The sequence below is a fragment of the Montipora capricornis genome, chromosome 6 (genome assembly GCF_036669925.1).
Source record: "Montipora capricornis isolate CH-2021 chromosome 6, ASM3666992v2, whole genome shotgun sequence".
Lineage (NCBI taxonomy): Eukaryota > Metazoa > Cnidaria > Anthozoa > Scleractinia > Acroporidae > Montipora > Montipora capricornis.
The window spans coordinates 13,754,406-13,774,405 of record NC_090888.1 but is presented as its reverse complement, the minus strand read 5'-3'; the positions used below and the strand labels follow the sequence as shown (position 1 = coordinate 13,774,405).

The following is a 20,000-nucleotide window of genomic DNA, read 5'->3' as shown; positions in this document are numbered from 1 at the left end:
AATTCCCAAGGTCGAGAATTGCGTTCTCCCAACGTCGAACTAAAAAAAAGAAAGCTTACTATTGTTTTGTCATGGATAATTTCCTTGTCCTTGTTTATCTACATTTATGCATATGTTCGTCGGACCAAGACAGTTTCCATGCGGCACTAGAATTAATTTTCCCTATAACCAGGAAACTGAGAACACTCAGGGGTTTCATGAATGAGTTTATCGCAAATGCGGCACTGAGTACAATGTGCACAGGTTGCTGCTTTCTTTTTCTGGATTGAAGAAATTGGAGGCTTAATTAATTAAAGACGAAGAGCTTCGTATTATAAAATTCACCTGCTGCAGTAATATGAAATGAATTTATCGCCGCCTCTTCTGCATTCAGGTATTTGGAGCCATGTTGGCGCTGTTGAGAATTTGACGAATCACCTCATGAACATTTTGCCCTGGGAACTGGTTTACGATGTTCAACTCTTCGACAATTTGAAACTCACTGAGAATAGCATTGCTGGTTGCTCTTGGCGTGAAGGCTGTTATGTGACCAGTGAAAACCTTAAACCAAGCTCAGCTCTTGCCGATCGATTGCAAGAGAAACAACGCTCCATTCTTCTGTCACCTATACGATGCAGCGACGATGGACTAAAGATACCCGTGGCAGTGAAATACGTTGCCGATTTTGAGAACTCTAGCGGAAAGGTCCATGCAAACGCTTTTCCGAGTGGATTTACCCTCAAGATACGTTTGAAGAACGACAAAGGTGAGGGACATGCACTATCGCTCGGCTTAGCTACATAATGTCTGAAATTCTTTCCGGAATTTTCCAAACCATAGCTCTAAAATTCTTTTAGAAATGTCTAAAATTCTCCAAAAATCTCTCTAAAATTCCCGAAAATTCTTATAAATTTCGTTCTTATAGTGCAAAGTCTTCCATATGCATATTTGCTATCAAGCAAAAATCCGGATTCCGAAACTACGGAGGACCCCTTTTGGCGAATAATCGCTGATAAGTAATGGATATGAACGAAGTAAACCCTCTCCTGGTAGCTTGGAATTATAAAAGAAAAAACACGTTTTGTCAACGTTTTTGCCTGTGAAAAGTTTGCAGCATGTAAGGTGAAAGTTCAAATTGCTCTAAAATTCTCGAAATTGTCAATTTTTTTCTAAAATTCCCGATAGTTTCTAAAATTCTTTTTGATGCCTAAAATTCCAAATAAAAATCCGGAATTATGTAGCTAAGCCTAAATGTCGCACACTCTCTTACCCGAACATTCACAGACTCATCTGCATGAGCAGTATTTATATTTATTTGTTATCCATTCATCGCCCAGCTTAAATCAACCTGTTCCATCTGAATAACCATCCAACCCGCTTCCGGCTTCGTTCATTTCTTTGTTCAGTTCCTTTGTAACATTGATTGCTTTGTTGAATATTAAATATTAATTAATTGTTTTACGTGTCTTGTTTCCTTTGTTCATTACTTTATTGATTCGTTTCACTCACGCACTCTTTCCATCCCTTATTATTATTATTATTATTATTATTATTATTATTATTATTATTATTATTAAGCCAATGAGTTGGTGAGCTTTGTATTTGTATGACCATTATTTTAATAATGGTTATTACCCCCCCCCCCCCCCCCCCCGATCTCTTCCTGTCGGTAACTAAAGGCTTTCCAAAATGATGTTCCATATTATGTGTACTTACAACAAACTTTTCTATTTCTTTTTAGCGAAAGGTCTCCAAGAAACGTGCCCCTAAACGTCCCAGTGGGATTTCTTTTAATGTACCCGTGAAGAAACGTCATTCGCAAAGAACCTACCTACCCTTTGCAGGACGTGTATCACGTCAGTCAAATCAGTTAAATGGCTCAGCTTGCTACCAAATAGATTACCAACATGGTAATGGACCACTTTCATAATTGACGACCACTTTTACATTCTTTTGTATTTATGTTAATTAGACCTACTGACCTCGTTTTGAAGCAAATATTCTTTCGAAATTTACTCGTCATAGCGAGGCTAGAAAGGCTTATTTGAATTAAAACAGAAGGATATTTTATATGGCTGCCATTCTGAAAGAGGTCTGTTGTCCGGTCCAATGTAACATAAATTAATTGCCTCGTGGAAGGCGTTTAATTACGCACCCCTAAGATTAAGCCTCCTTGTTAGACCAGTTCTAGGTAAAAACAAGCCCTCCCATCCCCTCAAAAACAAAACTGAAGAGCGTGTCCGGGATAACCAACCCTCGTTTTGAATGTTCATTGCTATTACAATTATTATCTTTTATCTTTTAAGATATAATTTTGAGATGTTATTTGTATTGTACTAGTTACGTAGAGACACCGTAGGGCACAATCTTTGAAAGTTAGTTTTAGATGCACAATAGACGAACGATATATTTACTGCTTTCAGAGAGCACAGGTGAAGCAAAAAAAACAAAAAAAAAACAAACAAACAAAAAAACAAAACAAAACAAAAACAAAAACAAAAAAATCAGAAAGAAAAAATATTACCAGAAAAACGGTAAAATCTGAAGTGTAATAAAGCTTCAGAAACGGAGGTTAAATGTATCAAATTGGTACAAAATGAGTATGTTTCTTTGAAGTCAAAAGGATATTTGTTGTTCTTTAACTCACTCACCTTAAATTAGTGCATATTTAGACAATTCACTTTACCAAGTTAAATCCTTTCTTCTCTAGTAATATTGAGTATCCACACTTAAATAGTTGGTTGCAGCTTAGCGCCTTACAAATATGGCCAATAAATGCAAATAAAATAGAAATTAGTGCGAACTGGCAGATTTAGACAGTCCACTTTAGTAAGTTAAATCCTTTCTTGTCTTGTAGTAGTATTGTTTATCCATCCTCGACTATTCGGCGACGCATTACAAATCTATAGCTAAGAAGTGCATGAAAGTTCTGCACTGACCTTCTGTCGAATCGGATATGTTGTGATGTAAGACCACCAAACTAAACGCCGAATGCATACCCTAGCGGGTCACGGCCGAGAGTTGAGTCATAATACATTAGTTCCTTTGTGGCCAACACTTCCACTAACCCAGCAAAGCTGCTATGAGTTCCTGAAAGGAAGCCTGCAGACGGTTGTGCAAGTGCTCAAAAGCAAACCTTCAGTGCACAGCCCCTGTGCGCTTATGGTCAAAGCCATGTTTATAGCCATGTGTGGAACGCGTCATTTTAAAAGTATAGAAGGTGTTTGCTATCCAACAAAATGATGCAAAAGAGGGTTTAATTTAAGATGACATCTTAAGTTTACTTGTGGAAACAAGTATTATTATTTTTTTATATTATCAATATGCTATTTTTACTATTATGCTTATTATTACAATCCAAATCCCTGGTGATATTATGCTTGAATTCTTTTTTGATATTTTCTGGAAGTCTTGACACTCCGTTGCGCAATTTTTTAAATGCAGCCTCGTTCTACACTAAAAAAAAATGCCCAAGAAAACTGCTGACGTCAGCAATTTTCTCCAAACCTGCTTATTCCGGTTATCGGACATTTTAGCCATGCCTCTATATCCAAAATTGTTAACTGTCCCTTTTCAACAAAAATCGCACAATTTCCCTGAGATAGTAACTGTTCCGGCTTTATCTTTCGATACTTCATGTCCCTTTCTCCGATAAACTAGCTGCAGCTGTAACTATTTTAAATAGAAGTGACCTTTTCAACTTTGGTTTCGTAGTTTCCGGGGCTTTGCTTTATCTCTGGCAGACTTAGCACCTCGCATAAGGTACAAGGTGATTAGCTACCTATCCAAAGCCCAAGCAAATAACAAACCGTGCTCAAGAATAAAATCGGAAGAATGTGTTACATTTAAAAGCAATAGGTCGCAGCTCTAAATACACAATATACGAGAACTGCAGCGCACTTGCAGCATAATCGACCAGTATACCCCAGGCTATTGCCTGATAATAGAACCTTGACACAGATTGTGTTTGTTTTAGTACAATAAGGCACTAGCGACGTTAGCCTCTATGAAAGGGAGTCTTTGGGCGCTTCAACTTTCCTTTTGTCGGAACTGGCCGGCCAGACCCGTCAGTTTGCAAAGAAAATGCAACAATTTGAAGGAACACTTGCACGATAAGCCCTCGCACTCTTGTGGAGGAGTATGTATCATCCTCGAAGTGTGACACACTTATAGTCTGTTCTTCCAAATGCCCGGTCTAGCCGGTCAGTTCGAATTCCGTCAAATGGAAAGCGTCCTATGTAGTTCATTATGTTTTTTCGTGGATATATATTTATCTCACTATCGGAAGGGAGCCCTGATATAACATAATTGTAATCTAGACAATCTACAGAAGACATGAATAAATTACACATGAAGTAGGTAGTTAAAAACAATAAGTTTGCTCCCGTCTAATTACTGTCCCCTCCTTTTTTATGGTAATTTCGTGACCAAGCTTAAGACACTTTTAACTTTGACCTTGTATGTACTTAGGCGGGGTATATATTACCTGCCCGCTCGGCTTGTAGACTTGGAGAACTTAGAATAAAGCTCTGGTTTTAACGCAACTGTTCTATCATCACATCGGCCTTACATAAAACAAAAAGTCAAAAAAATAATGAAAACGCGACTAAATGTGTTTTGCGAGGAAACGTAGTTAGGGTCACTTTTATCGGCTTGCACTGGTTTGGAGTCCTGAGGTTATTCAGTAATAGTCTATTAGTGCAACGTTGCAATGTTACAGCGCTGTTTCAGAGCTGATTCCTAACCGAACATCTGCTAGCTGAAGAGAAAATATCGCTATCTTTTGTGTTTGGAATTAAAAAAACCCTTATCCCGTCAGTGGTGGTAACATATTACAGAAACTCAATGATTTTACTGCCACCATGTCACGGTATATTAGCTCAACCAAAGCAAGGAAGTTTTAGCGTCAAATACAATGGCCAGTTGAAACGAAAATCCGATTCAGACAGCCCCTTTGTGACTAAAGAAGAGGAAGGTAACAACATTTCTAAACTATTGGAAACCGAAATCATATGAAGTGTTGCATTGCACGCAAAATTTCGATTTGAAGTATTATAAATAGAATGCTTACACTTCCCAACTTACATAATCGGTAAACACTCAGTGCACATGATGTATGATGTCAGAACTTCGTCAAGAAATTGTCCCCACCCAACCAATAAATCCAATTACTGATTCCTCATTTGAGCCAGAGTGCATCAATCAGTGCAATCACAGCCGGCTTTGCTCGTTTTGTCCTTGGCAGAAAAGAGGTAAGCAAGGCCTTATTTTAACGAAACAACAACAACAACAACAACACTTTTTTTATCCACGCAACATCTAGGACTTGTGCTTTTTCAAAAAGGCGTACATTTGTGTACACTTAAAAACGCTTGAATCCTATGATATGGAGTCAGCTTTCAAGTATAGCAGCAGGGAACTCAACTGAGTAAATCAGCCACTTTTTTCTCTCCCGCATAACTAACGTTTAAGAAAGAGTGATCAAATCATGTATAGACTTTCAAAACGACTGGATTATCATGAAAAAGCCATAGCTATATGATTATTCTCTATACTAATTCAGTTCCTTTATGGTATTGAGTAGGTCTCCCTTCTGTCTTAGGCATTTTGAACTTAGAACCACGAAAAGTTATATATCATGACAAATAGCGGTTTTCCGTTGGCTTGGTGGATATTCCTGATATGTGGTAAGTAAGAATAAAGCTTACTAATCTTGCATCTCTTTCAAAGTATTCCCGAAAAAAAATCCTTATAAGTGGGCCGGATACTAACTAACAAATTCGATTTCGAAGTATTCACATAAATATATAAACTCATTTCAGTGATGATCAGGAAAAATGCCGTCCTTCTATAATACTTGGTAAATTGAGTGAACATTTAATTGATGTTTACAAATCCCTTTGGTTTTTGTGCTGATGCTTTGTAAACGTTCATTATATATTTCGTTAAAAAAAGAGATCAACAAATTAACTTCCCTTCTCTTAGTTAGGCGATACGTTTCTAATCATCCTGCCAACCCATTGCAGCCCTACCGCCATCAATTAATGCCGGTTCTAATGGCAAACTTGCTTTATCCACGATTTCTTCGATGCTTCTTCAATAAGCGAAAGTAGTTCTATTTTTGAATATATGACAATGGTACTATTCTGTCACTTTCGATGATATAGGGAAAAGCCCCTCCTTGATACGCCTAACTTAGTATGTTAAACCGGAAACACCTTAGGAGATAGCGAGAGTCGTTGAAAAACCGAGCTTTCTCAGTACACTGATTGCATCACTAACTTGCAAGATACATCAAATCGCACATTTATTCTCAAACAACCCCGGCTACGGACAATTAATTGTGAAAGTCCATGCTTCTTTTTTTCTTTTTTTTTGCAAATAATTCCTGCTACCTCATCAACACCAAAGTTCTTTGTTCTGTTTAATTAAAAATCAAATACACGGGGATCCGGATATGCAGAAGCTCCCGGAACTGGGAGCTTTAATGTGCCATGCTCCATATGCCATTTGCAATAGAAAAGAGCAGGCTTATCCTGAATATCTGGCTTTCGAGCAAGAAAAATGTTTCTTTTGAAGCCTTGGGAGGGACTTAGGGGACCCGAAATATACCCGATAATTCTGGGGATTTTCTGGTCGAAAAGGATCACTGTCCTCTTACTAGTTGAGCCTGTCCGTTTGCTGGTTAAGGATAAAGTTAGGGAAGATCAAACTCACGGGCATCGAGGAACTGAAACTGGTAATTAGAATAAAGGATAAGGATAGTGTTTTCCTTCCGTAGGATCAGCTGTTATATGCCAGGACTGCCCTAACGAGGCACTTAGCATAAAATGTGACGCACAAGAAGGAGTCAGCGAAATAAGAGATACCATTTGGCAAGCACTAGGCTTCAAGCATTGGCTCGCGTTCTGCAAAGGGCATCAATGCATCGTGCAACAGAAGTCAAGGAAACCACATGGAATACAAGTGTTGAGCATCGAGCGTGGAACGCTGACTTTGAAGCGCACATCAGCAAGGCATCCCGTGGAATTCATGTGTACCGTAAGGGCGGAAAACTCGTTTTCTCTCCTTAGGTCATTCATCACTGTCGATTTTTCTGTGGAGTGTAAGTGAAGTAATTTTTACTGTTTTTAGTGACAGGGTCGAGTTTGCGCGCGATTTTAGAAGTTCTTTCTTAATTGAATTGGTTAAAATGAATTCTGCTTGAATAATACGATTTTAAACGGGTGCTGTTAGCCAAGACCTGTACCCTGGCATTTATTATTCTTTTTTTTTTTTTATTATCTTTTCTTTTTTTTTTCTTTTTTCTTTTTTTTTTTTAATGGGCTTTCTATTTTTCTCGGAGTCGTGGCTTAGTACCGATTTTGAGTTTGAAACAAATGGAAATTTGTTCCACAAGGAAGACCAACTGATGTCGGATAGAGCGGTTTTCAATTGAGTGTCATAAAACAAATACCAAAGTAATTACGTCAATCAATAACAGCAAGTGCAAACAGCGCAACGAACCAAGCTAAAATTCGTAGCAATTCTATGTCGGCTGCAAGGCGTGCGATTGTTTTAGGTTTTTTTCTTTTCACTGGTTAATAAACTGGCACGCGATTTTTAAACCAATCACTAAGCGTAGCAATTGCAATAGCCTAATTACTTTCGACAGTCATTTGAAAACTGCTCTATCACAATCAATTGTTCGAGCGACACTTTCTTTTATTGGTTGTCGCTTTCCCTTCGTATTAAAAACTATAACTAATCTCGGATCATTAAAGTCCGTTACATAGTCGCTTTGGAAGCAAAGGAGAAGGGTAGGGAAAGAAACAATCTTATAGGAACAAACAATGGTATGGTGGGGGATCGTCATTTGCACATATGACGTTGCGATGCGCCTATGACGTAGTTCAAGTTGGCGCTGAAAAAGCAGGCAAACGTGGGAAAAAAAAAATTGCTGAAGCTTACCATATGCACAGGATACCCAAGGTTAGAAATACGCAAGATTAGAAATACGAAGAAATATATAGGTTACTATTGTTTTTCATGGATAATTTCCTTGACCCCCTTTATCTACATCCATGGATATGTTGGTCAGACCGAGACAGTTTCCATGCCGCACTAGAATTAGTTTTCCCTATAACGAGGAAACGGAGAACAGAGGCTTCATGAATGAGTTTATCGACAATGCGGCACTGAGTACAATGTGCACATGTTACTGATTTTATTTTCTGGACTGAAGAAAAAAGAGGCTTAATTAAAGATGAGGAGCCTCGTGTTAAAAATTCACCTCCTGCGGTAATATGATATGAATTTATCGTTGCCTCTTTTGCATTCAGGCATTTGGAGCCATGTTGGCGCTGTTGAGAATGTGACAAATCACCTCGTTGACATTTTGCCCTGGGAACTGGTTAGAGATGTTCAACTCTTCGACAACTTGAAACTCACTGAGAATAGGATTGCTGGTTGCACTTCGCGTGACGGCTGTTACGTGACCAGTGAAAGATCAGCTCTTGCCGATCGATTGCAAGCAAAAGAAGGCTCTATTCTTCTGTCACCTATACGATGCAGCGACGATGGACTAAAGATATCCGTAGCAGTGGACTACTTTTCCGTGTTTGAGAACTCTAGCAGAAAGGTCCATACAAAGGCTTTTCCGCGTGGATTTACCCTCAAGATACGTTTGAAGGACGGTAAAGGTAAGGGACATTCACTGTTAAAGTAAAAAGCGACCTCTTCACTCCCACACCGTCTCTTACCCAGCCATTTAACTACTCACCTGAGTAGTGTTCATTCGTTAATCCATCCATCACCCAACTTAACCATGTAATTTATCGATCAGTTCCATTTGATCGTCCATCCAGCAGTCCGCTTCGCATCGTTCATTTGTTTGTTCAGCGGCTTCAGGGATGGCGCATCGGTGAGAGCTCTCGCCTCCCATCAATGTGGCCGGGTTCGATTCCAAGACGCAGCGTCATATGTGGGTTGAGTTTGTTGGTTCTCTACTCTGCACCAAGAGGTTTTTATCCGGTTACTCCGGTTTTCCCCTCTCCTCAAAAAAAAAAAAAAGATTATTTGAATTTGACTTGATAATTTCAATCTACAATGTTCCCAATTAGTGCTCCAGTGTAAGGTTCCTTTTCTTTCAATCTGTCTGTAATGTTGATTGTTTTGCTAAGTGTTTTTTCATGTCTTGTTTCCTTTGTTCATTTTTTTATTGATTCATTTCATCTACACTGTTTCAATCCCTTCTTATTATTATTAATATTATTATTATTATTATTATTATTGTTATTATTATTATTATTGTGATAATCATCATCATCATCAATTGACACTTACCACCCATTCTTATATGTATGTATGTGTGTATGTATGTGTGTGTGTATGTGTGTGTGTATGTGTGTATGTATGTGTGTATGTATGTGTGTATGTATGTATGTATGTATGTATGTATGTATGTATGTATGTATGTATGTATGTATGTATGTATGTATGTATGTATGTATGTATGTATGTATGTATGTATGTATTACTAACTTGCAAGATACGTCATGCCGGACATTTATTCGCAAACAACCCCGGCTACGGACAATTAATTGTGAAAGTCCCTGCTTTTTTTCTTTCTTTTTCGCACATAATTCCTTCTACTTCATCAACACCAAAGTTCTTTGTTCTGTTTAATTAAAAATCAAATACACGGGGATCCGGATAATGCAAAAGGTCCCGGAACTGGGAGCTTTTTGTCAAATGAAAAAAATGTGCCATGCCCCATATGCCATTTGCAATAGAAAAGAGTGGCTTATCCTGAATATCTGGCTTTCGAGCAAGAAAAATGCTTCTTTTGAAGCCTTGGGAGGGACTTAGGGGACCCGAAATATACCCGATAATTCTGGGGATTTTGTGGTCGAAAAGGACCACTGTTCTCTTATTAGTTGAGCCTGTCCGTCTGCCGGTTAAGGATAAAGTTAGGGAAGATCAAGCTCACAGGCATCGAGGAACTGAAACTGGTAATTCGAATAAAGGATAAGGATAGTGTTTTTCTTCCGTAGGATCAGCTGTTATATGTCAGGACTGCCCTAACGAGGCCATTAGCATAAAATGTGACGCACAGGTAGGAGTCAGCGAAATACGAGAAACCATTTGGGAAGTAAAAGGCTTCAAGCATCGGCTCGCGTTCTGCGTAAGACATCAGTGCGACGTGACACAGAAGTCAAGGAAACCACATGGAATACAAGTGTTGAGCATCGAGCGTGGTGGAACGCTGACTTTGAAGCGCACATCTTGGAAATCAGCAAGGCATCCCGTGGAATTCATGTGTACCGTAAGGGCGGAAAACTCGTTTTCTCTCCTTAGGTCATTCATCACTGTCGATTTTTCTGTGGAGTGTAAGTGAAGTAATTTTTACTGTTTTTAGTGACAGGGTCGAGTTTGCGCGCGATTTTAGAAGTTCTTTCTTAATTGAATTGGTTAAAATGAATTCTGCTTGAATAATAGCCAAGACCTGTACCCTGGCATTTATTATTATTTTATTTTATTTTTTTATCTTTTTATTTTTTTTTATTACTTTTATTTTTTTTTAATGGGCTTTCTATTTTTCTCGGAGTCGTGGCTTAGTACCGATTTTGAGTTTGAAACAAATGGAAATTTGTTCCACAAGGAAGACCAACTGATGTCGGATAGAGCGGTTTTCAATTGAGTGTCGTAAAACAAATACCTAAGTAATTACGTCAATCAATCACAGCAAGTGCGCAACGAACCAAGCCAAAATTCGTAGCAATTCTATGTCGCCTGCAAGGCGCACGATTGATTTCGGTTTTTTTCTTTTCACTGGTTAATAAACTGGCGAGCAAGATTTTTAAACCAATCACTAAGCGTAGCAATTGCAATAGCCTAATTACTTTCGACAGTCATTTGAAAACTGCTCTATCACAATCAATTGTTCGAGCGACACTTTCTTTTATTGGTTGTCGCTTTCCCTTCGTATTAAAAACTATAACTAATCTCGGATCATTAAAGTCCGTTACATAGTCGCTTTGGAAGCAAAGGAGAAGGGTAGGGAAAGAAACAATCTTATAGGAACAAAAAATGTGGGGGATCGTCATTTGCACATATGACGTTGCGATGCGCCTATGACGTAGTTCAAGTTGGCGCTGAAAAAGCAGGAAAACGAGAGAGAGAGAGAGAGAGAGAGAGAGAGAGAGAGAGAGAGAGAGAGAGAGAGAGAGAGAGAGAGAGAGAGAGAGAGAGAGAGAAAAAAAAAAGAAAATTTGCTGAAGCTCACCATATGCGAATAGGATATCCAAGATTAGAAATTGCTTTTTCCCGGTACGCAGAAATATATAGCTTACTATTGTTTTGTCATGGATAATTTCCTTGTCCCCTTTTATCTACATTATGGATATGTGGGTCAGACCGAGACAGTTTCCATGCCGCACTAGAATTAGTTTTCCCTATAACGAGGAAACGGAGAACAGAGGCTTCATGAATGAGTTTATCGACAATGCGGCACTGAGTACAATGTGTTCAGGTTACTGATTTTATTTTCTGGACTGAAGAAAAAAAAATGCTTAATTAAAGATGAGGAGCCTCGTGATAAAAATTCACCTCCTGCGGTAATATGATATGAATTTATCGCCGCCTCTTTTGCATTCAGGCATTTGGAGCCATGTTGGCGCTGTTGAGAATGTGACGAATCACCTCGTTGACATTTTGCCCTGGGAACTGGTTAGAGATGTTAAACTCTTCGACAATTTGACTGAGAATAGCAGTGCTGGATGCAATTCGAATCGCGGCTGCTATGTGACCAGTGAAAACCTTAAAACAAGCTCAGATCTTGCCGATCAATTGCAAGTAAAAGAAGGCTCAATACCTCTGACACCTATACGACGCAGAGACGATGGCCTAAAGATACATGCGGAGGTGCACTATATTGCCGATGTAGAGAACTCTAGCGCTTTTCCGCGTCGATTTACCCTCAAGATACGTTTGAAGGACGGTAAAGGTAAGGGACATGCACTGTTAAAGTGAAAAGTGACCTCTTTACTCCCACACCGTCTCTTACCCAGCCATTTAACTACTCACCTGAGTAGTGTTCATTCGTTAATCCATCCATCGCCCAACTTAACCATGCAATTTATCGATCAGTTCCATTTGATCGTCCATCCAGCAGGCCGCTTCGCATCGTTCATTTGTTCGTTCAGCGGGTTCAGGAATGGCGCAGTGGTGAGAGCATTCGCCTCCCACCAATGTGGCCTGGGTTCGATTCCCAGACTCGGCGTCATACGTGGGTTGAGTTTGTTGGATCTCTACTCTGCACCGAGATGTTTTTCTGAGGGTACTCCGGTTTTCCCCTCTGCTCAAAATTTGATTTTGACTTGATAATTTCAATTTAGAACGTTCCCAATTAGTGCTCCAGTGTAAGGTTCCTTTTCTTTCAATGTGTCTGCAATGTTGATTGCTTTGTTAAATATTTTTTTATGTCTTGTTTCCTTTGTTCATTTTTTTATTGATTCATTTCATCTACACTGTTTAAATCCCTTATTATTATTATTATTGTTATTGTGATCATCATCATCATTCATCATCATTATCATCAATTGACACTTACCACCCATTCTTACCTTCAGGGCCAAAGACTACTCCGTTGCTGCCCATTTTTACTCAAACCGAAGCAAAAGTGTTGGTGAGCTTTGCACTTGCCCCCGCAGAGATTTTGGCCCCAGAGGGCCAAAAACCCGAGGAGGCACCTTGGGACTCCCCGCGTAATATAGAGGAAGACTGGAGAACAGAGAATGTAGGTATTTCCGGTAGATTATAACCAGAAAAAATCTCGATTTGATCGCTTGCACGGCCGTAAGGTATCAACGTTTTTCCCGCAAATGGTCTTTGGAGGCCAGCACGTTTGGGCCATGCGAAGGCGAAATTTTCAACCGATCGCGGAGCGGTTTTACTAAAGTTTTCCTTCGATCTTACAGAATTGTGTTTTCCCTGAAAATATTTGCTTGTTTTCGCTTTCGCTAGAACATACTTACCTTGATTTCATGTCCAGCGAATTGTTTTATCCTTTGGGATGAATTTTCCGTCGAAAAATCGGTTATTTGGGTGGTTTTTAGCAAACAGAGGTCAGTTATTCTTAAGGTGATATGTCTCGTTTATCGGATTAACATATTACGCATTATTATAAATATACGCGGCCAAATAGAAAATCAGCCTCTTTAAAACACACGCTCAGTGGGCCGCAAAAGACTGAAAGCGGGCTGCTAATGCATTATCAGCCCTACAGCTGATTCGTTCTTGCTTCAACTTTGTGATATGCCTATTATTTATGGACGATTTTACGCATTTTTTTGGTAATTTTAAATAAGTTCACTGGACTGAGTTCATTCTTTAATAGGGGGTGAATAGGGTGGCTAGCCACTCCTTAATTTAGCTCCTTTCTTTTTCCATTTACCTTCTTTCAATCATATTTGATTTTTGTTGGAACAGATGCTGTTTACCTGACGTAAACAACTTTACTAAATGCTTATCACATACTGGGCAAAATTACTGAATCCTGACTGGCTGAGACGGAGGGCATATTTTCTTAATCACGTGAGCACTTTTGGTAATCAAGAGGGCATGATTACTTGATCCTGATTGGTTAACAGTTGTTTATCCCGAACAAGCGAGGTTACAAGCATAATCTTCCTCCAGATTCTAACTCTGGTTAACTGCCTTTTTTTTTTTTGGCACAGGTAAAATACAGTTTAGTTAAATTAAGCTATATTTCTGTTAACAGCATGGATTTATTGAATTAAACTTCCGAATGAAAACGTGTTAAATTGAACGTCGTCATTTCTCGCGGCATTGAACGGGCTTTCTTCGATAACTTCGCCGTTTATGTGATAACTATGTAATCGCAATGTGCCCTTGTGCAATTAAGGATTAATTTCACTTGTATTTTCAAAGTTTTGAAAATACGCTTCAAATTAGTCCTTTTTAATTACCCTTGGGCCCATGCGATTACACACACATAACATAAACAAAGTAAAAATGGCAGCCTAAACTATTTAGACTTTTTTCAGAGTATGAAAATAGTAGTAGTTTCAATTCACCCCCCACGCCACTGCTGTCGGTAACTAAAGGCTTTCCAAAGTCATGTTCCATATTATGTTTACTCGCAACAACCTTTTCTATTTAATTTTAGAGAGAGGTCACCAAGAAACGTGCCTCTAAAAGTGCTGGGATTTCCTTTAATGTAACTGCAGATAAGTCTTTCGCAAAGAAAGAAGATGGAATGGACGACAAAAAGAGAAAGACAAGTACGTTTTATCGCACGAAACAGCTTGTGGCCCGAATCTTCACGATGACGAGAGAACTGAATCAGCTGGTCAATGATGCTGGCAATTTAACGAACGTAGTGGAAACTGATGAATAGTAATACGACTCTGCATGTTTGTTGTCTAATCAATTAGTATAGTCAGTCATTATATTACTTACATGTACTGAAATTGGAAGAAGCTACCGTTTGCAGGACATATAGTGACATCAAATCAGTTTAATTAATGGCCTAGCTCTAATGAGTGTGTCATGACGTAGATTTACCAAATTGATTACAAAACTGGTAATTGACCAGCCCGATGTAACATGGGCAGGGGACATTGTGTTGTGTTCTTGGGCAAGACACTTTACTCTCACGGTGCCTCTCTCCACCCAGGTGTATAAATGGGTACCGGCGTAATGCTGGGGGTAACCCTGCGATGGACTAGCATCCCATCCAGGGGGGAGTACAAATACTCCTAGTCGCTTCATGCTACAGAAACCGGAGATAAGTGGCCTGATGAGCCTTCTGGCTCGTAAGCGGAGACTTTACCTTTTTACCGATGTAACATACATTACTTGCATTGTCGGAGACGTTTGATTGAGCCTACGTGTTAGACTTCTTGAAGGTAAATAGGTAATTCCTCCCCCTTCCCCCACCCCTCGAAAAAATGGAAGAGGGGTAAAAAATACCCTCAAGTGTGATAAAAATTCAGGAACAACGGTTGATTGTCCCAAAATTGTACCAAATGAGTATATATTTTTTGAAGTCAGAAGGATAATTGTTGTTCTTTGCACCATTCGCCTAGAATAATTGCAGATTTAGGCAGTCCACTTTACTAAGTTAAATCCTACCTTCTCCTGTGATATTGGAGAATCCACGCTTGAGTAGCTGTTTAAGCTGAGCGTCTTACAAACCCGACTAATTTAAATAAAATTCGTTTACCAGTTTCGCTCTGTTAAAATTCGCAGCAACAATTCTACGGTGGTAGAGCAACGTCAGCTTTCAAATTTTACATTGTCTCAGATGATATGAGCATTGGCTCGCGTTAGTGGTTAAAGGCAAGTTAAACCTCCGCAATACACTACATCTGAGCAAAATTTGATAACTATAATAATTGTCTTGTCGTTGTTATTTATTTTCCCTACAATAAAATAGAAATTAGTGCGAACTGGCAGATTTGCATGGACAGTCCGCTTTAGTAAGTTAAACATGCCCTTTCGTGTTTTGTGATATTGTGCATCCACGCTTGAATAGTCCGACGGTTGGAGCTTAAGTGCCTTACAAACCTAAGTGTAAATAAAATTTCTTTAGCAGAGTTAAAACTCTGTTTGCAAGAGTCTGCAGCAGGCATCAAAGTTCTGCATCTTCTCTCGAGTCAAATATGTTTTGAAATAAGATCACCCAACGCAAACATCTACTGCATACCGGCTCTAGCTAGTCGTGGTCGTGGTCGAGGGTTCAGTTATACATTACTAATGTTGTCAAGATTACTTGAATCTGTACAATCTTAGTGTAAGCAATTGGAAAATTAAAGTTTATTGCAGTTTTGTTATTTGCTTAGCAGTCTTTTGCTGGGTCCTGGGTCCCTGAATCTATAACTATGAATTACATGTTGATCATAACAATAAAAAATGGCATTGAACAAGGGTTCACGAAACCTCTCCCCAACCTCAGCCCCTATAAAGCAAAGGCAGACTTCTGTACACCAATGCATTTATTTTTGTCAGTATGAGTGGATTATGGTTTAATATTTACATTGGGATTATACGAACAGAAAGCGTTTTCACTTTGATAATAATGATAAAAGGTCACCAAAACAAGTGATCTAAACATGTTAAACTTTACTAGGGTATTGGAACATGTTGATAACAGCCATAGACACAACAACTTGGCTACTATTGAACACGCCATGAGACCAAGGCCAGCAGGCCAAATTTCCTTAAAGGAAAACTCGATACTCGATAACACAACAACTTAAAATAATCACCCTTTACTTTTATACTAAAAGCACAGTCTTTACACGAAAACTGAAGGAACAGACCTTCAAAACTAAGGCAATAGATCATTTCCACTTTTGTGGCCGTATTTATTTGTGAAAACATAACGAAATATCCCATAAGATTGAAAGTTCAATCGGCCGCCCTTTCATAGCTATTCACAGACATAATGACCACTGATCATGACTGATGGTGAAGTTGTGTGAAGAGAATCAGCAAGGCTTTCTCAGAAACCATGAAACTGACGTTACATAACTTCTTTCGCCTGTTGACAATAATTAACACTTACAAAAATATTTACATTTGTTTCTGATGAAGGCTAATCCAAAAGGAAAGTCTAATTATCCCTAATTCTTACCAAACTGTTTGCCCTTGTCTTAACTTCTGTTAAACAGTAAAAGCAACTTTGAATGGACTTTCCTGCGAATTAATCATCACTATACTTGCTAACATCCCCTGTCCTTTTCAGTGCATTCTAAGAATCGTTTTATCCGAATTCTCGAAATGATGGGGGAAAAAAGAAACAATAGAAATAAAACAAAACAAGAACCGGTTAGACTTTGGAGGATTACTCCCTTAACTATAGACTGCGAGCAGTCTCTCTTTTGCTCTAAAATCCGCAGAGAGATTCGCCCTCTGATATCACGCTCTCTCGGCGTATTTTAGAGCTAAAGAGAGAATGCTCGCAGTTTACCTCAAATAAGGATACACGCCTAGTCAGGTAAAGATTCTCACATAAACACGATATCCTTCTATGACTCAAGTTGTAAAACATGACATAACATTGAACAGGGAAGATATCTGTTTACAAACATTGCCTTTTTTATTCAAAATGTGCCAACCACAGAAACAAAAGACCTTTTCCGGCAAAAGACCTTTTGGTTCGACAGCCAATGAGTCTCTGCCGGGTTGGTGCATGAATGACAATAGGTGACGGCAAAGATATCTTTGCTGTAGGGAAATTGAAACAACAATCAAGCCAAGAAGCTTTTTACTTCAACTGAATAATCCCTTTGTAGCTATTGTTAAAGTACTTACTCACGGGAATTGCTGATCTGTACTAAAAATTCGATCTACAATGTTGTCTAGCTGGCAATCAGATGGCCGGGCAAACACTTTTCTGTCGTTTTGCCGATTCCTGCTTCATGGAATTGAGCGTCACTTAATCAGTGCCCATCATTTATTTCAAGCTGATTGCTTTCTGCAACGGATTCCCTTGCTTGTGTTCGGGGCCGAGTCTCCAAAACGCCCAACCCCTCGCTGTTGAAATTGTCCAAGAATCGGTTATTTCCAACAAAAACTAAATCGAAGAGGCCTCCGTGGTTACGATCAATTGGTTCGGATTGATCGAGTCCTTCCAGCATTGCTTGCAATGGTTGCGTAAATCGAACAACGTCAACGTCGTTAGCATATGTTAAAAAATTTTCAGCGCTTTCGAGAGCTGATTCCATGTTTTTAATTTCCTGCTGAATCGTGGCCCTCTTGCTTGCTATACTTGACAGAGACCTATTCGTTTCATTCTGCACTGCCGCCATAAGACTGCGTTTCTTCGCTTCAACGGTTTTCATTAACTTGTCTGTAAACTTATCGACATCTCGTTCCATTTTTGCGCCGTCTTGGACAACTTGAGCACACTCTTCTTCAATTTGAGCGACCAAATTCATCTTTGCTTGTAAGGTTTCTTTTGCCATTTGCAACTGACTTCTTACCTCTAGGGCTTCTTCTTCGATTGATGACACTTCTTGCTCTTTAGCTGCGTGAGGCAAAGTGACACAGGTTTGACGACCTGGGGACTCTCCAACTTTCTCATTAACGAATTGCATCTCATCTTTCTCTGTCCCAACTTCTTTTTGCATGAACCCAGATTGCTTCAAAACATCTTCGCGGTCGACTTTGCTTTGAAACTCTTTCGTGGACAGAACGCGGTGGTCATCATACATTCTCAACATGCTGTGGTATTTGAGGGGTGTCTAGAAAACTAAGACCTAAGACCTAAGACCTAAGACCTAGGACCTAGAAAACTAAGACCAAGGAAACTATAGAATATATAAAAATCATTAAATTTGTTACATAAAATAAAATAAAATCCCAGCGCTTCCGATAGAAGGGCCTACTCGTTACAGCTACGGTTTTTTGTTCCACAATTGTTCGAATTTAATATAGAAATTCGTAATTGTTGATATTGTTGATTTAGAGATGATGCGTGAGTGGTTCAGTTAAAGCAAACGGTTACTGTTACTATGCCTATTTCTTTCAAAGTGACACTTTCCACGACCATGCGCGATGTAGTATATTAAATTATACAATTTCCTTGGATTATGGTACCAGGTTTCACTATTGTTTTCTTTCTAGAGAACAAGGTAATTCTCTCTTTTGACTAACGACTGATTGTGATTAGGTGTGCATCTAGATAAAATCCACAGGTTATCATTTTAAGCGACAACTACTGTACATTACGGAGTTATCATTTCGTATGTATTTAGCGCGACTGCTCAAATTAGGTATGGTTTTGGCTTTTCAAGTAATTTTTTTTAACAAATATTACATCAGTGGCATATACACGTGGGGTGTATACGTGTTGATATCGACTATACTCATACTGAATCGTTTCACGGATAATTAAGGTTCGACCCATGGTTAGACTATCATGATCACCAGCTATCACCGCCGAAACATGTCTGGAATAAGAAAATAACACAAACAGCGGTGATAAACATTGTATTCCAACGCATTTTTATAAAACTTGACGTTTCGTATGCTAGTCAACACACATTTTCAAAAGTGACCGTTACAATTTTTAAAAACTATATATATATATCGTAAACAATAGGGGTCTGGAACCTAGACTGAGAAAAACGATAAGAATACAATGTTTATCACCGCTGTTTGTGTTATTTTCTTAATCAAGCTACGATGGCCTAAGAACAAGAGCTTATACGATAATGTCTGGAATGTTTGTTTTGCGACCAATCGCAGTGTAAATTCCGTAAGGGCAAATTTATTTCTGTGCGGGAATTACCAAATCAATCAGGCGCATACAAAAATTAATATCAGAGGTATAGAATGGTGAATTCGAGAGTTTGCGAGAGTGCGAGACCCTTGTTTAACCATCACCGCATTACACCGGAAAAACAATACACTGTTGGCAAGTGATTGGGATTTTATTTTATATAAGAAATTTAATAATTTTTATATATTATATAATTTTCTAGGTCTTAGTTTTCTAGGTCTTAGGTCTTAGGTCTTTGTTTTCTAGACACCCGGTATTTGAGGCATTTTTCACAAAACAATATGCAACACTGGAAGCAGTAAAACGATTCCGGGCATTTCTTACATCACAGTTTCCGCACGTTACTTGAGTTTGGTTAGTCAGGGCATCGATGAACCTTTCGAGATAGGAATTGGTTGGAAGATCCTTTAGATCGCCACTAGCAGGAAATCTGCTTCGTCTTTGACACTTCGGGCATCTCAGCGCTTCATGTCCATTATTGTCTCGGTGCCAGTCTTTAAACATTGTAAGCAGAAACTGTGTAATGGAAGATGTCATGATCATTAAAAATCTCCTGGCACAACGGACACGAGACTTCTTCGCGGAGATTGTGAAGTAATTTTTGAACATCCATGCTGAACTGGTCATGGTCTTTGTCAAGGGAAAGTATAAGTGTGTGATTGGCAAATTAACAAGCCGATTCATCTTTAAGAGGAGGAAAAGGGAAGTGGCAGACTGCCGGGTAAAA

The 20,000-nt window shown here is 39.0% G+C and overlaps 2 protein-coding genes across 2 annotated transcripts in view; both read left to right on the top strand.

The window, feature by feature from the left end:
* Window positions 1–3,042, top strand: part of LOC138054673 (uncharacterized) — a 5,675-nt gene extending 2,633 nt beyond the window's left edge. The window contains exons 4-5 of the mRNA XM_068901162.1: window positions 374–745; window positions 1,721–3,042. Coding sequence (XP_068757263.1) covers window positions 374–745; window positions 1,721–1,749 — 401 coding nt within the window. The 3' untranslated portion in view covers window positions 1,750–3,042. The remainder of the gene's footprint in view (window positions 1–373; window positions 746–1,720) is intronic.
* A 4,800-nt stretch (window positions 3,043–7,842) lies between these two features.
* LOC138050899 (uncharacterized) lies at window positions 7,843–15,818 on the top strand. The gene is made up of 6 exons (XM_068897154.1): window positions 7,843–7,894; window positions 8,301–8,660; window positions 10,014–10,349; window positions 11,618–11,965; window positions 12,591–12,646; window positions 14,150–15,818. The coding sequence occupies exons 1-6, from the start codon at window positions 7,843–7,845 to the stop codon at window positions 14,378–14,380; spliced, it is 1,383 nt and encodes a 460-aa protein (XP_068753255.1). The 3' UTR covers window positions 14,381–15,818.
* Window positions 15,819–20,000: the final 4,182 nt, after the last annotated feature.

Coding starts and splice junctions, on each gene's coding strand:
- LOC138050899 (XM_068897154.1), top strand. CDS start 7,843: ATGACGTTGCGATGCGCCTATGACGTAGTTCAAGTTGGCGCTGAAAAA. Junction 8,661..10,013: donor ACGTTTGAAGGACGGTAAAG/GTAAGGGACATT, acceptor TTTCTTCCGTAG/GATCAGCTGTTATATGTCAG. Junction 11,966..12,590: donor ACGTTTGAAGGACGGTAAAG/GTAAGGGACATG, acceptor TCTTACCTTCAG/GGCCAAAGACTACTCCGTTG.